This window comes from Moschus berezovskii, chromosome 9 (genome assembly GCF_049115385.1).
Source record: "Moschus berezovskii isolate FMDL1 chromosome 9, NW_MosBer_1.0, whole genome shotgun sequence".
NCBI classification, from domain to species: domain Eukaryota; kingdom Metazoa; phylum Chordata; class Mammalia; order Artiodactyla; family Moschidae; genus Moschus; species Moschus berezovskii.
The window spans coordinates 18,660,581-18,675,515 of NC_142468.1; the positions used below are offsets into that span (position 1 = coordinate 18,660,581).

Below are 14,935 nucleotides of genomic sequence, written 5' to 3' on the forward strand. Positions count from 1 at the left end.
TCAACCTCTGTCATGCTATGGTGTCTTCAGTTCAGTTCAGTTCAGTCGCATCTGACTCTGTGACCCAATGAATCACAGCACGTCGGGCCTCCCTGTCCATTACCAACTCCCGGAGTTCACTCAGACTCACGTCCATCGAGTTGGTGTTGCCATCCAGCCATCTCATTCTCTGTCGTCCCCTTCTCCTCCTGCCCCTAATCCCTCCCAGCATCAGAGTCTTTGTCCAGTGAGTCAACTCTTTGCATGCGGTGGCCAAAGTATTGGAGTTTCAGCTTTAGCATCAGTCCTTCCAGTGAACACCCAAGACTGATTTCCTTTAGAATGGACTGGTTGGATCTCCTTGTAGTCCAAGGGACTCTCAAGAGTCTTCTCCAACACCACAGTTCAAAAGCATCAATTTTTCAGCGATCAGCTTTCTTCACAGTCCAACTCTCACATCCATACATGACCACTGGAAAAATCACAGCCTTGACTAGACGGACCTTGGTTGGCAAAGCAATATCTCTGCTTTTTAAAATGCTATCTAGGTTGGTCATAACTTTCCTTCCAAGGAGTAAGCGTCTTTTAATTTCATGGCTGCAGTCAGCATCTGCAGTGATTTTGGAGCCCAAAAAAATAAAGTCAGCCACTGTTTCCACTGTTTCCCCATCTACTTGCCATGAAGTGATGGGACTGGATGCCATGATCTTAGTTTTCTGAATGTTGAGCCTTAAGCCAACTTTTTCACTCTCCTCTTTCACTTTCATCAAGAGACTCTTTAGTTCTTCACTTTCTGCCATAAGGGTGGTGTCATCTGTATTTCTGAAGTTAGTGATATTTCTCCAGGCAATCTTGATTCTAGCTTGTGCTTCTGCTTCTACCAGCCCAGCATTTCTCATGATGTACTCTGCATATAAGTTAAATAAGCAGGGTGACAATATACAACCTTGACGTACACCTTTCCTGATTTGGAACCAGTCTGTTGCTCCATGTCCGTTCTAACTGTTGCTTCCTGACCTGCATATAGGTTTCTCAAGAGGCAGGTCAGGTGGTCTGGTATTCCCATCTCTTTCAGAATTTTCCACAGTTTATTGTGATCCACACAGTCAAAGGCTTTGGCATAGTCAATGAAGCAGAAATAGATGTTTTTCTGGAACTCTCTTGCTTTTTCCATGATCCAGCTGATGTTGGCAATTTGATCTCCAGTGCCTCTGCCTTTTCTAAAAGCAGCTTGAATATCTGGAATTTCACGGTTCATGTATTGCTGAAGCCTGGCTTGGAGAATTTTGAGCATGACTTTACTATCGTGTGAGATGAGTGCGATTGTGCGTTAGAGCATTCTTTGGCATTGCCTTTCTTTGGGATTGGAAAGAAGACTGACCTTTTCCAGTCCTGTGGCCACTGCTGAGTTTTCCAAATTTGCTGGCATATTGAGTGCAGCACTTTCACAGCATCATCTTTCAGGATTTGAAATAGCTCAACTGGAATTCCATCCCCTCCACTAGCTTTGTTCGTAGTGATGCTTTCTAAGGCCCACTTGACTTCACATTCCAAGATGTCTGGCTCTAGGTGAGTGATCACACCATCATGATTATCTTGGTCGTGAAGATCTTTTTTGGACAGTTCTTCTCTGTTTTCTTGCCACCTCTTCTTAATACCTTTTGCTTCTGTTAGGTCCATACCATTTCTGTCCTTTATTGAGCCCATCTTTGCATGAAATGTTCCCTTGGTATCTCTAATTTTCTTGAAGAGATCTCTTGTTTTTCCTATTCTGTTGTTTTCCTCTATTTCTTTGCATTGATCGCTGAGGAAGGCTTTCTTATCTCTCCTTGCTGTTCTTTGGAACTCTGCATTCAGATGCTTATATCTTTCCTTTTCTCCTTTGCTTTTCACTTCTCTTCTTTTCACAGCTATTTGTAAGGCCTCCCCAGACAGCCATTTTGCTTTTTTGCATTTCTTTTCCATGGGGATGGTCTTGATCCCTGTCTCCTGTACAATGTCATGAACCTCTGTCCATAGTTCATCAGGCACTCTGTCTATCAGATCTAGTCCGTTAAATCTATTTCTCACTTCCACTGTATAATCATAAGGGATTTGATTTAGGTCATATCTGAATGGTCTGTGGTGTCTTACTCATCGTTAAATCCAGTGGACATTTTTCACATCTTTCCTTACTTGGTCATTTTACAACATTTGACAATTTGGACCACAGATTACTTCTCGAAACTCCTCTCCATTGGTTTCAGTGATGCTAATCTCTCTTCATTCTCCTCACTATTCCTTTTCTGATATTTCATTACTTGTCTCCCAATTCCTTAATTATTGATATTCTTTCCTGTCCTTGGCCCTCATGTTGCTTCCACGATTGATGTTTCCCAAAACTAAAATTCCATCTTAAGAGTTCTCTACCAAATTTAGATCTGTATATCCAATTGCCTGGATGTTGCACAGACATCTCAAACATTTCCTGTCTAAAACTGGAATCCTAGTGTCCTGCTCTCAAACTTGCTTCTGCATCTCTTCTATTTTCTTAGTTTGTGGGACCCTCTCCACCCAGTTACCCAAGCCAGGAACCAGAGAGGAGTCTTCAACATTTCTCTTATATTCACCATTTCAGACTTCTCATCTCCAGCCCTATATCTCACCCAAGAGAGCTCACCCCTCATTTTCTCTCACCTGGAATCTTGTGGTATTTCTACCTCCTATCAGTCTCTCTTCAGCTCCTCTACAGTGCTGCCAAAGTGATATTTTAAAAATGCAAATCTGTTTAATCATGTTCAAAATTCTTTCAGAAGCTCCTAATTGCTCATAGAATTAAGATAGAATTCTTTAGCAGGCATGCACAGTCCTCCATGTCTAGGTCTTTCCTGCTTTTTATATCCCATGGTGCCTCACCACTTTCCAGCCACACTGAAATATTTATAGGGCTCAGATTTGCTCTGTTGTTTGCTTCCATGTCCTGTACTGCTGTTTCTTCTGCCTGGGATGTCTACTACCTCTATTACTTCCCTTCATTCCTACCCCTACCTGGGGCATCTAGAAAAATTATTTTAGTACCCAATTCAGTCTTCAGTTTTAAAAAGCCTTCCCCTAATGCCACAAATAGATTTGACCATGCCTTCTTTCTGACATTGTTACAAACTGTTTTCAGCTTTACTATGGCACTTGAAAGTATTAATCACTCAGTTGTGTCTGACTCTTTGTGGCCCCATGGACTATAGCCCGCCAGGCTCCTTTGTCCTTGGGATTTCCCAGGCAAGAATACTGGAGTGAGCAGCCATTCCCTTCTCCAGGGCATCTTTCCAACCCAGGGACTGAGCCCAGATCTTCTGCATTGCAGGCAGATTTTCTACTGTCTGAGCCACCAGGGAAGCTGTAGCACTTACTACTGTATTATTTATTTTTTATCTGAGCGTCACTTTTCAGTGGACTGTGAACTCAAGTATTTCTGTTGCCTGGCATGTAATAGGCTCTCTTCAGCTTGGAGGTGATGGTGGAGATGGAGCCCAGAGTGGATTACACGTTTCACTTAAATAAGGCCATGCTTTATTGAGGAGTGCTGGGCTTGGACATGTAAAGTGGAGAATGGTAGACATTTCTTTATCCTCCTTTGTCCCTCCCAGAATAGTACCAGATTTCTTTTGATCTATACTTTCTTATGATGTTTTGATACCTATTCTGTGCCTTCACTTTGCTTTTGTTTGTATCCTTGGAGCAGGTAAAAAGAAAGGAAGCTGCTAAATTGTTATTACAAACTCCCCTGTCCTATTTTCATTCCATCACAGGAGAAATCATTCATCAGCTTGTTCTCATGTGACTTGTGCCTAAGCCTTTTCTCAGCCAGCAAAAGGAATTTATGTTATAATGACAATATTTTTCCAAAGTTTTTAATCCTCCTATGTCCCCAAAATGTCTGTCTGCATTTAATGTCAAATTAAAAACTAAAGCAGTTCTGTGTTAATCCTGAGAGAATAAGTAACGCTTTTTAAAGATTGCTAAAGAAATCATGAAGATTTCTTGGGATTTTAATATGAAAATTTCAGGTGACCAAGGGCTCTGCCATACACATTGGGGTCAAAGTATAGTAGAATGGTCAGCATCTCAATTTAGACTCACCTATTACTTTCTACTCTGAATACACTCGTAGAAGCTACTTGTGGTGTAACTCCTTATGTATTTAATATTTATCTAACTCTTGGTTTTCGTGGTTGAGTTTTGAAATGGGTGAAGAATCTACTTATTCTTTGCCCTTTACGGAATGTGATATCTTGGTTTTTACTCCATTTGTCCTCCTTACCCTTTACTTAATTTTACCTTATTGTTTTGCTTTGTGTTTCTAAAATAATGGCTTTGGCTTGTTTTTTCTTGAATGTTCCTGCAGTTTGATTTGAGTATCTGGCTTTGGGCACCCCTCCTGAACCTTGGACTCCATCTGTACTTGTGACTTATGGAAGGCAGAAGTCAGTGTTTTCTATGGAATATGACCTTTTTTTTTTTAATATTATGTATGTGTGTGTCTCTCCCCCCACCCCCTTCTTTTTTGGTTTCTCTTAAAAGACTGGAAAGAAAGCTGTTAAGGCAGTCCTGTGGGTATCGGCAGATGGACTCAGAGTTGTGGATGAAAAAACTAAGGTAAAACTTTCATAAGCTTAAATGTTACTATTCATAAGTTCTTTTATCCCTGTGATCAAACATAATACCATTAAGATGTTGTAGTCACTCTATATCCTTCCACTTTGTCCAAAGTACGATCTTCTGAGAGACTGGTTAATGTTCAGAAAACCAATTTAGTTACTCATTTACCTTATGAAAAATAGAATTCTCTGAGCATTTTGTTCTACATGATACAGCATGTTTAGCGTACAGTGTATTTGCATTTAATGTTAAGATTTGAGTTCTATTTTTGTTCTGACACATTAAAAAAAGTTTACCCCCACAAATTTGATGTAAAATATTATAGGCCTTTTGCCACTGTTAAAAAAAAAATAGACCACATCTAAAGTTTAAGATGTTCAAGCAGGTTTTAGAAAAGGCAGAGGCACCAGAGATCAAATTGCCAACATCCGCTGGATCATGGAGAAAGCAAGAGAGTTTCAGAAAAACATCTATTTCTGCTTCATTGACTATGCCAAAGCCTTTGACTGTGTCGATCACAATAAACTGTGGAAAATTCTGAAAGAGATGGGAATCCCAGACCACCTGACCTGCCTCTTGAGAAACCTGTATGCAGGTCAGGAAGCAACTGTTAGAACTGGACATGGAACAACAGACTGGTTCCAAATAGGAAAAGGAGTGCGTCAAGGCTGTATATTGTCACCTTGCTTATTTAACTTATATGCAGAGTACATCATGAGGAACGCTGGGCTGGAAGAAGCACAAGCTGGAATCAAGATTGCTGGGAGAAATATCAATAACCTCAGATATGCAGATGACACTACCCTTATGGCAGAAAGTGAAGAGGAACTCAAAATCCTCTTGATGAAAGTGAAAGAGGAGAGTGAAAAGGTTGGCTTGAAGCTCAACATTCAGAAAACAAAGATCATGGCATCTGGTCCCATCACTTCATGGGAAACAGACGGAAAAACAGTGGAAACAGTGTCAGACTTTGTTTTTTTGGGCTCCAAAATCACTGCAGATGCTGATTGCAGCCATGAAATTAAAAGACGCTTGCTCCTTGGAAGGAAAGTTATGACCAACCTTGATAGTATATTAAAAAGCAGAGACATTACTTTGCCAACCAAGGTCCGTCTAGTCAAGGCAATGGTTTTTCCCGTGGTCATGTATGGATGTGAGAGTTGGACTGTGAAGAAGGCTGATCGCTGAAGAATCAATGCTTTTGAACTGTGGTGTTGGAGAAGACTCTTGAGAGTCCCTTATACTGCAAGGAGATCCAACCAGTCCATTCTAAAGGAGATCAATCCTGGATGTTCATTGGAGGGACTGATGCTAAGGCTGAAACTGCAATACTTTGGCCACCTCATGCGACGAGTTGACTCACTGGAAAAGACTCTGATGCTGGGAAAGGTTGGGGGCGGGAGGAGAAGGGGACGACGGAGAATGAGATGGCTGGATGGCATCACTGACTCTGTGGACATGAGTTTGAGTGAACTCCGGGAGTTGGTGATGGACAGGGAGGCCTGGCGTGCTGTGATTCATGGGGTCGTGGAGAGTCGGACACGACTGAGCGACTGAACTGAACTGAACTGAACTGAAAGTTTCTTCTTGTTCCTTAATAAAACACTATTTTTAGTTAAGTTATATTTGAACTCATTAACCTACTATTTAACTGAAGACTCAATTTAAGTGAAATCTTAAGGACTAGTAAATTGCTCATATGAGTTAACATTTATTTAAGAGTCCGCACAATATCTTAAATATACATAGCATTTAGAATTAGAAAAAAATTATCCTAAGTACCTAAATAAGAATAGACATAGACTCTGCCCTTAGAGAGCATAAGGTGTTACTTATACACATACATTTAATCATTAATTAAAACTTTCTAAGAGACCTAAAATCTGGAGAAATTTTAACAGAAGGCAGTTTTCAAAAAAGAAAAACTCAGATGTCACCTGAAGGAGAAGAAAGCCTAGCAGGCAAGGACAGTTTTCAGGCATAGCTTACCTGATATACTTTAAGTGATTTAATTTAGCTACATTTTAATTCTTTTGACTTTTTTTTAAGAGAACTGGTGGTCTTAAATATACATTATAGTTGGAAACAACTATTATTTTAATTAGCTTATTTTTAAGAACTTGTATAGTTTTCATTCATGCTTTGGATGAAATTTTTGTTGTATCTGGAGGCTATATTTTTAATTGCTGTACACAATAGATATTACTAGAAAGTGATGTTGCCCCCTGGTGGTTACTTATAGCATTGGAATTAATTAATTCTTCCCACAGTGAATGATAATAGGAATGGATGACTTGTTACCACCGTGGGAATCATCATGGGCAGAGAAGAAATGTTGCAAAAATGCAAATGATCGATAAAGGGCTTGTGCTTAGACTATATCAGTAACTCCTGCATAGCAAGAGATACTGAAGAGGAAATGCATAATAATCAGGGTTATGCAAAATAAAATTAGAATGAGCCAAGAGAATTGCAGAACTTTTAAACGACTGGCAAGTTTGTTTGTGGAGCAACAGGAATTCTCATAATTATGCTTTATAAAAGTCATTTTGTTTGTATGCTTCAGCACTTCCAGCCACCACCTCAGCATCTAGGGATTTTAGGCCATTGGAATATCACACAGAAGCGCCAAAGAGCCTCAGTATTTTAAAAAAAAACATTTTGCGTGATGTTTACATTATATATATACTATGCCATTCAGCGGTATTCAAAATTAAATGATAAGTTAATAAATACATAGAATTGTTCTGGAAATTGTGTTATTGAATGTAAGTTATATGGGGATTGAATTAAATTTATTGTTTGACATATACTGTAAAATTGAACATGGAATTTATCATCATAAAACTAGAATCAGCAAGCATGTGTATTATAGAACATGAAGATGAGGAGCGGGAAAGAAACATCTGTGGAGAGTGCCTCTGGGGATCTCTTCTAGGTCAGATCCTTAGTATTCCAACTTCTGGCTCAGATTAAGCTCTTCCGCAGCCCTGATGCATTAGATGTAGGGATTCTGTGTTGTGAAATGAACATCCTGTGTTTCTTCTGAGAAACTTGATTGACCTCTCAAGTCCACTGTTCCTTTGTGTTTCCCTTTTTCTAGGACCTCATAGTTGACCAGACAATAGAAAAAGTTTCTTTCTGTGCCCCAGATAGGAACTTTGATAGGGCCTTCTCATACATATGTCGTGATGGCACAACTCGGCGCTGGATCTGTCACTGCTTCATGGCCGTCAAGGACACGGTGAGTCCAGTAGCCTGAATTGCATCATGACTAGCCACAGTCACCAAGCTTCTTCCGGGTTGGCTTAGCCAGTTTCCACTACATTTTTAACAAGTGTATGCTGTTACAGTACTTGTAAGCGCCTAAACGAGGCTGCTTTCACTCCTTTTATTCAAGTAGTTCACACTCTTGATGTAACCCTACTACTCACAGAACAAGATGATTGGCTGAGATCCAAGATCATTAAAGGAAAGTAAAAGTGCTCTAGTGATGGTGACTACTAAATTTTATAGAAAACTTTTCATTATTAGAACTGTTTTCAAGATCCTTACATGTATTTGCTAATTTGTCTGGGTAGAAGATACTGGTATTTGAAAGGTGCTTACTTGCAAGCACTTTCTTCCTCTGTCTCTCAGACCATAAGTCACAAAGCAGTGTATTTTGCTATACCTCTACCACAAGAACTGAGTTTGGAGTGTATTTTTAATTTAAAAAAACAGAAATGCTAAATTATGGTACAGTGAGCTGTGCTAGAAATTGTTACATAGTAGAAAATTTTGGTTTTGTTTAAAAGTAGAGAATAATCAAATTTGTCATCTTTCATCTAAAGTACCCAAAATTCTGATATGAAAAATGAGTCTCATAGGTGATGATGACCTTAATTATAGTATAGCATTGAGTATGTAACTTCTGAGTTTTTAAAAGTCCAGACAGAGTAAGGCAGGGTAGCCATTCATAAAGGCTACAACTCAGTGAATCTTGCCAAGGTTTAACCTGGAAGGGAAGTCGTGGTCATACTCTAATATTGACCAAAAGCTTTTTAAAAAGCAGTTGTGAAAATTAGAAACTCAGGCTCCGAATCAGATATAGGTTCCAGTCCTGTTTCTGGTTCTTACTAGCCGTGGGATTTGAGCAGGTTATTTAACAGTTTCTAAGTCTTGGTATCCACTTCTGTAAGATGGAGATAACAGCTGTGAAGACTAAATTAGGTACCAAGTATAAGCACTCTTAGCATAGGACCTGGCTCGTGCTAACTGCTCCAAAATGGTGGCTGATATATTTAAAGCTGCTCCTCCTCAATTTGACACAAGTGCTTTGAAAATGGGTTGAAGTACCTGAACTACACTTTCTTCCTCTGTCTCTCAGACCATAAGTCACAAAGCAGTGTATTTTGCTATACACTTGTAAAATCAAAGAGTTTTGTTATAATTTAAAACCATTCTGTTGTCAAATCATAGTCCCCAGGCTGTTTGACTCTGGTGTCAGACAGTGGTTCTTCTGTATCAGAATCACCTGGAGAGCTCATTAAATTAGATGGCTGGGCCCCACCCCAGAGTTTTTTACTCAGTGAGTCTGGGATGGAGCTTGAGGGCAAGTCTGTCTTCAGGAACTTCTGCATAAGGCCTAGAAGAAATAGTAAGCTTCTTTGGCCTATAGCTCTGTCCTTGAACTAGAGCTGTGCTCAAATGCAGATGGGTTCTAAAATTCTTTCTGCTTTCTCCTATTTCATGCTTCCATGCCTACCCACTTATCATCCTGCTAATAAGTTACATGGAAACTCATGTGGATTCACAAAGAATGAGTCTGTCAGTCTGTAAATGAGACTTTACAGTTTACCATCACGTGAAATCCTAGGGACAAAAGTGTCTCAGACGTTTACCTCTCCTATGGTATCTGATATTGGCATATAAAATGCAGTGAAATTACTTACTCAGAGCCGTATGTAGGAGCAGCTGCTTACATGGTATGATCTTGGAAACTCCACAAAAGGTTCCCTGTTCTCAGATCTCTCTCCTCACTGTTAAAAGATGCCAGCAGTTATTGTATCACCTCTAACCCTTTTATTCCACAATTAGGGATAGTGTTTAAAATACAGATAACCCTGATTAAAAAAAAAAAAAAAGAATCCATTGAATTTATTAAATTTACTCTAGATAATCCAGTGTATCTTTAAAACAATATTTAGTTTACACAAATCTTCCTCTCCTCCCACACACCAAAAATTCAGGTTTATCTGTTTAATTCCTTTACAAGTAGAAAATGTGGCTGAAAACATGGTTTTATTTTTGCCTGTGTGTGGTTGGGAAGTAGAGTTGGGGTTTGAGAGAGCTGGAAAAAAATACGGGCGGTATGGGAGAAAGCCTGTAAGCACTGAGGGCCCAAACAGGGCAAGAGAAGAGCATTCAGAAAGGGAGACTGAGAAGGCTCAGCTTTCCTGTGCCTGATTCCTTCTCATCGCTGGAGATGTATTTATCTGAAGTTTTAAGCCTGTGCCTTTGTTCCTAGACATGTTGGCAGTAAATTTAAGCTCTGAATTTGCCCTGTCTTTCCAGTTGTTGCTTAGAAATGCGTGGTAAACATTCTTATTATGCCCCTACATGGCAAGTAGAGGTTTGGGTATCAAGACTTAGGGCCTGGAACTTTGAGCAGTGTCTTCTCAGCTGATGGACAGAGCTGACACAAGTGACAGAGGGACCTGACTATGACTAATAAGAAAGTGTTGGTGGCTGCTGACAGGGCCTAGGTTACCGATGGTCACTTTACCCAGTGCCTGCTGCAGTAGAGGATCATAGCATTACCTAAGGTATTATTCATTTAGATTAATTTGGTGTATTAATACACTAAAATCTAATAAGCTGGAGTTCCTAACATTTTGCCTGTGTGAAAACAGACTTATTTGTGGTCCAGCTCATTTGTAGTTGTTGATACCATAACACTAAAAACGTTTTTTAAACCTTCTGTTACGTACAGGGTGAAAGACTGAGCCATGCTGTAGGCTGTGCCTTTGCAGCCTGTTTAGAACGTAAGCAGAAGAGGGAGAAGGAATGTGGAGTGACTGCTACTTTTGATGCCAGTCGGACCACTTTCACGAGAGAAGGATCATTCCGTGTCACCACAGCCACTGAGCAAGCGGAAAGAGAGGAGATTATGAAACAAATCCAAGATGCCAAGAAAGGTACACTTTGTTCTACTACAATGTGTGTTTATTTAAACAGCTTTTCTCAACAGGTTAATATTTGGAAGCTGTCAGGGGCATAGAGAACTCTTAGCAATATATGAAGACCTTAAGAACAAAGCTGAAAATCTAAACAGAGTGGCTTGTTTAGTGGCTTCAAAGTATTTACTCTATCCATTAATTTTAACTACCTGGGGAAGCTGAGAGTGCAGTTGAAGAAGTTGCAAAGACATTTAAAAGCAAAATTGGGAAAACCCGTATCCTGGAACAGATTTTTCTTTTTTTAATTCTGATGCATCTGAACTCTATGAAAAGCAAATGCTATCAAGGACCTACATCTTGAAGGAAGTGCAAATCCCAGGTTTAGGCTGCAAAGGACCCCACAGATGGTGATGCCAGGTGGAAATGCAGGCAGAGACATCTCAGTGATATGCTATTAGATTATGACTGTTTAGTGCTTTCATGAAAAAAGGCCACAGATTTTGAGAAGCTGGCCCCTCACTATGTTTTCCATAGCCCCATTAATTTTAGTGTGTGGTTTTGCAGAATGTGGGTTTTTTTAAGGTACACTTGGCAGCATAGCAAAAATGCCTGTCCAGACATTCAAGTTACTCAGGAGGCTGTTGTCTGAAGTTGAGTCCAGTGTATTTTAGAACTGAATGATAGGGCTTAGGGAAAAAATGCTTTGCATTCTTGTGTATAACTTGGGCTGAAACCCCAAACAAGGAGTATTTTGAAATTTAAAAATTTGGTTTAAATATACATTAGTATAATTTTGCTAATTTTTTACTATATTCTTTTAATTCTAAACCTGCCATTTTAGGTAACATCAGCTTCCCAGGTAGCACTAGTGGTAAAGAACCTGCCTCCCAATGCAGGAGCTTTAAGAGACATGGGTTCAATCCCTGGGTCAGGAAGATCCCCTGGAGGAGGGCATGGCAACCCAATCCAGTATTCTTGCCTGGAGAATCCCATGGACAGAGGAGCTTGGCAGGCTACAGTCCATGGGGTCACAAAGAGTCGGACATGACTGAAGTGACTTAGCATGCACGCATTAATCTAATACCTAAACAGTTTTTAATTTTTAAGCCAAAAAAAGAATATGTTTTTATTTGAAATTAAAGTATTATGATTTTTTCATTTCTTATCAACATTTGTGCCAGGATACCAAAGAATAATAAAAACACAGTGCTATTTTAATTAGATAAATGAATATGTATAGCTGTTATTTAATGTGCTTCAGTGATTTCCAGACCGGAAGCGTATTCTTTGATACCACCAAATAATACTTTTTGCTACATACAGCAACTGCCAAAATGCTTGAGTCCTAGCATCTACAGAGGATTGTGGGGAGTTGGGGGGGAAGTAGAGGTTGACCACAATGAGAGTGTGATACAACAGGTATTCACATGGAAACAGTCTTGTATTTGTTTATTCAAATTTAAAATTTGACTTTTGTATGCCTTTATTCAAGAGAGCCTGTTGTCCACGCCTGCTTTATGACAGCCTTAACATCTAATCAACTTAAGCTTGTTTAGACCCTTCTGACTCTGCCACTCCTAAAGTCCTCTGTCCACCCGCCCCCGCCCCGCACCGGCCAAAAAGCAAACAAACGTTGAAAACAACTCACCATTGTTTAAAAGACCTCACTTTAAGAGTTCATAGGTACTGGGGTTTTTTGTTTAGTTTTGTTCAGTGTTTTAATTACTACATGGGAATAGTAGATATACCTTAAACCTTTTATTTATCTGAAAAACAGGAGATTTGAGCCCTGCTTCTAACCTGTCTTTTGAGATACATAGGGAAATAGATGGGTTAAATGACCTAGGAAGTTTTTGGGGTTCCTCAGTGGTGTGAACTCAAATTATTTGAAGACATTGCCCTAAGGTCCTCGTTCTCCTACTTTCTTGAGCTGACACAGATAAGACAGCTGTTGGTCCGTCGTCAGTGGCCCCGGGCAACACTGCCACCTCCCCATCCTCTCCCACCTCTCCCACTCTGGATGCCGCTGCCTCTCTGGAGATGAACAATCCTCACGCCATCCCACGCCGGCATGCACCAATTGAACAACTTGCTCGCCAAGGCTCTTTCCGAGGATTTCCTGCTCTTAGCCAGAAGATGTCACCCTTTAAACGCCAACTGTCCCTGCGCATCAATGAGTTGCCTTCCACTATGCAGAGGAAGACTGATTTCCCCATAAAACACACAGGTAATGAGGCATCCCCAACTCCCCGGGGCTCAGGCACTGAAGCATCACCTCACCTCCAGTGGAGTCCCTGATCCCATCAAACTATCTACCCCTCTTCTGAGGCTGTTTGGTTGCTGTGCAGATCTTGTATCATTTCCCATTGGCAGAAAATGGAGGTTCATGGAGAGAGATGGGAGTTCATTTCTTTTCAGCAATAGGTTAACAGAGCCATGATGGGAATTCCTAGTCCGAGATACACGGTTTATGATTTGTCCCGATGAAAGTGTACCTGCTTTCAGACATCAAGGGTCTCAGGTTTCCCTTCTTATTCTGCCATTTGGGACCCAGCAGGGAATTAATTTAAAAGGCTTTGGAAACACATCCAGTTACATAGCCCCACTGTCAGATGCACCAGAAGAAATGGGTAAGTTCTCTTTGTCCTTGAGGCTGGCTGGCTCCACAGGGAGGAAACTCTAAACGGACCTTCTGTATAAATCTAAGATCTGTTGTTCATCAGAGACAGTGGGATTGCTCACACATATTCATTACCTTTCAGAGCTGTCACACAGGCCTTTGTGTGGCCTCTGTACAGCTGAGCCAGCCCCAGTAGCTCTATCCTCATCCTAAGATCCGGAGCTGCAGTGTCAGATCTGGTCAGTGCTTTTATTGGGCCCTATTTTACTTTGCTCTCAGACATGTTGAGCCAGTGCTATAACAAAATCTGAGGAAGCTGTGTCTCAGTAGGGCACTCTCACTGCTGGTGGCACAAAAGCACAGAGATTTAGGTTCTTTGATGGTAAAACTCGGCCTAAAGAACAGTTAAACCGGATCATTACCGAGGGTCTTACCCCCTCTCAACTCCTATAAAAACCAAAACTTCAGATACTTCAAGTACCTCATTTTTACTCTCCCTCTGGAGCAGGCGGGAAACAAAACCATTATTCTCTTTTCATAGTTGAGCACACAGAGGTTCAACACACATAATTAGCTTCCTCCGTGACACAGAAGTATTCCAGAGTCAATATTAAGAACAAAGCCTCTAGAGTCCTGGACCTCAGTTCACTTTTTCATGTTAACACTTTGGAGAAAAATGACAGTGATGACACTGTCATAGTTTATGACAGAGAAGAGGACTGAGTGCCCACTGGTGCCCCTGACTTTAACCCATTTTCTCAAAAGAGTCACTGGGGGCCTCTAGAACTTAACTCACATCACCGGCTTAGGATCTGGTTGGAAGACAAACAGGTTGCATGTGTCTTCTAGAAAAATCTCACTGACTGAAGTCTTGGCACAAAAAGAGAACAGTGTGTTTTCATTAGTGTCACACAGGAGAGAGAATACAGAAATCTGGAGATTTGCAAGGGAGGAAGGTAGATCTTAGTACAGGAATTGTTATCATTCTGTACCTTCTCATGTAAAAAGCCAGTGAATAGTGATAAGTTTTTTGAAGTTGCTTTTATAGCCCCACCTGACAGTTGAGTCTTTTTCTTCCACAAATAACAGAGGCAGTGTAAAATGCCACCCCATGTGACACTGTTCTGTTCCAGACCTGTTGCGTTTTTCTGTCTGGAGCCATCTTCTGTCTGTCTTACAGTGCCAGAGGTAGAAGGCGAAGCAGAGAGTATCAGCTCCCTGTGCTCACAGATCACCAGTGCCTTCAGCACGCCCTCTGAGGATCCCTTCTCATCCGCCCCGATGACCAAACCAATGACAGTGGTGGCACCACAGTCTCCTGCCTTTCAAGGTTGGTGCTCACTTAGTCTGCGATTCTCTTTGAAACTAACACTTTTATGACACTGATCACTAATGTAAGTTGGCATCCTGAGCTTCCTAAGACCTGGTCAGACCCACTGCATTTCCCTGTTTGATATTGTCTCAGATTCGTTAAATTTCCCTATTCGACAGTGTCTCTGTGCTTTGTTTCTTTCCTGTTTCCTGAGATTGTCTGCATTTT

At 40.6% G+C, this 14,935-nt stretch overlaps 1 protein-coding gene across 11 annotated transcripts in view; it reads left to right on the forward strand.

Annotated features, from left to right (window-relative positions):
* The window catches only part of NUMB (NUMB endocytic adaptor protein), a 176,226-nt gene that overhangs the window by 156,095 nt on the left and 5,196 nt on the right, over positions 1-14,935 (forward strand). For 9 of the 11 annotated variants that reach the window (XM_055436776.2, XM_088839470.1, XM_088839467.1 and 6 more), the window contains 5 exons: positions 4,537-4,611; positions 7,718-7,858; positions 10,589-10,793; positions 12,706-13,002; positions 14,576-14,725. In XM_055436776.2, the coding sequence (XP_055292751.2) occupies positions 4,537-4,611; positions 7,718-7,858; positions 10,589-10,793; positions 12,706-13,002; positions 14,576-14,725 (868 nt within the window). The remainder of the gene's footprint in view (positions 1-4,536; positions 4,612-7,717; positions 7,859-10,588; positions 10,794-12,705; positions 13,003-14,575; positions 14,726-14,935) is intronic. The other 2 variants (XM_088839466.1, XM_088839469.1) reach the window with 1 other exon arrangement.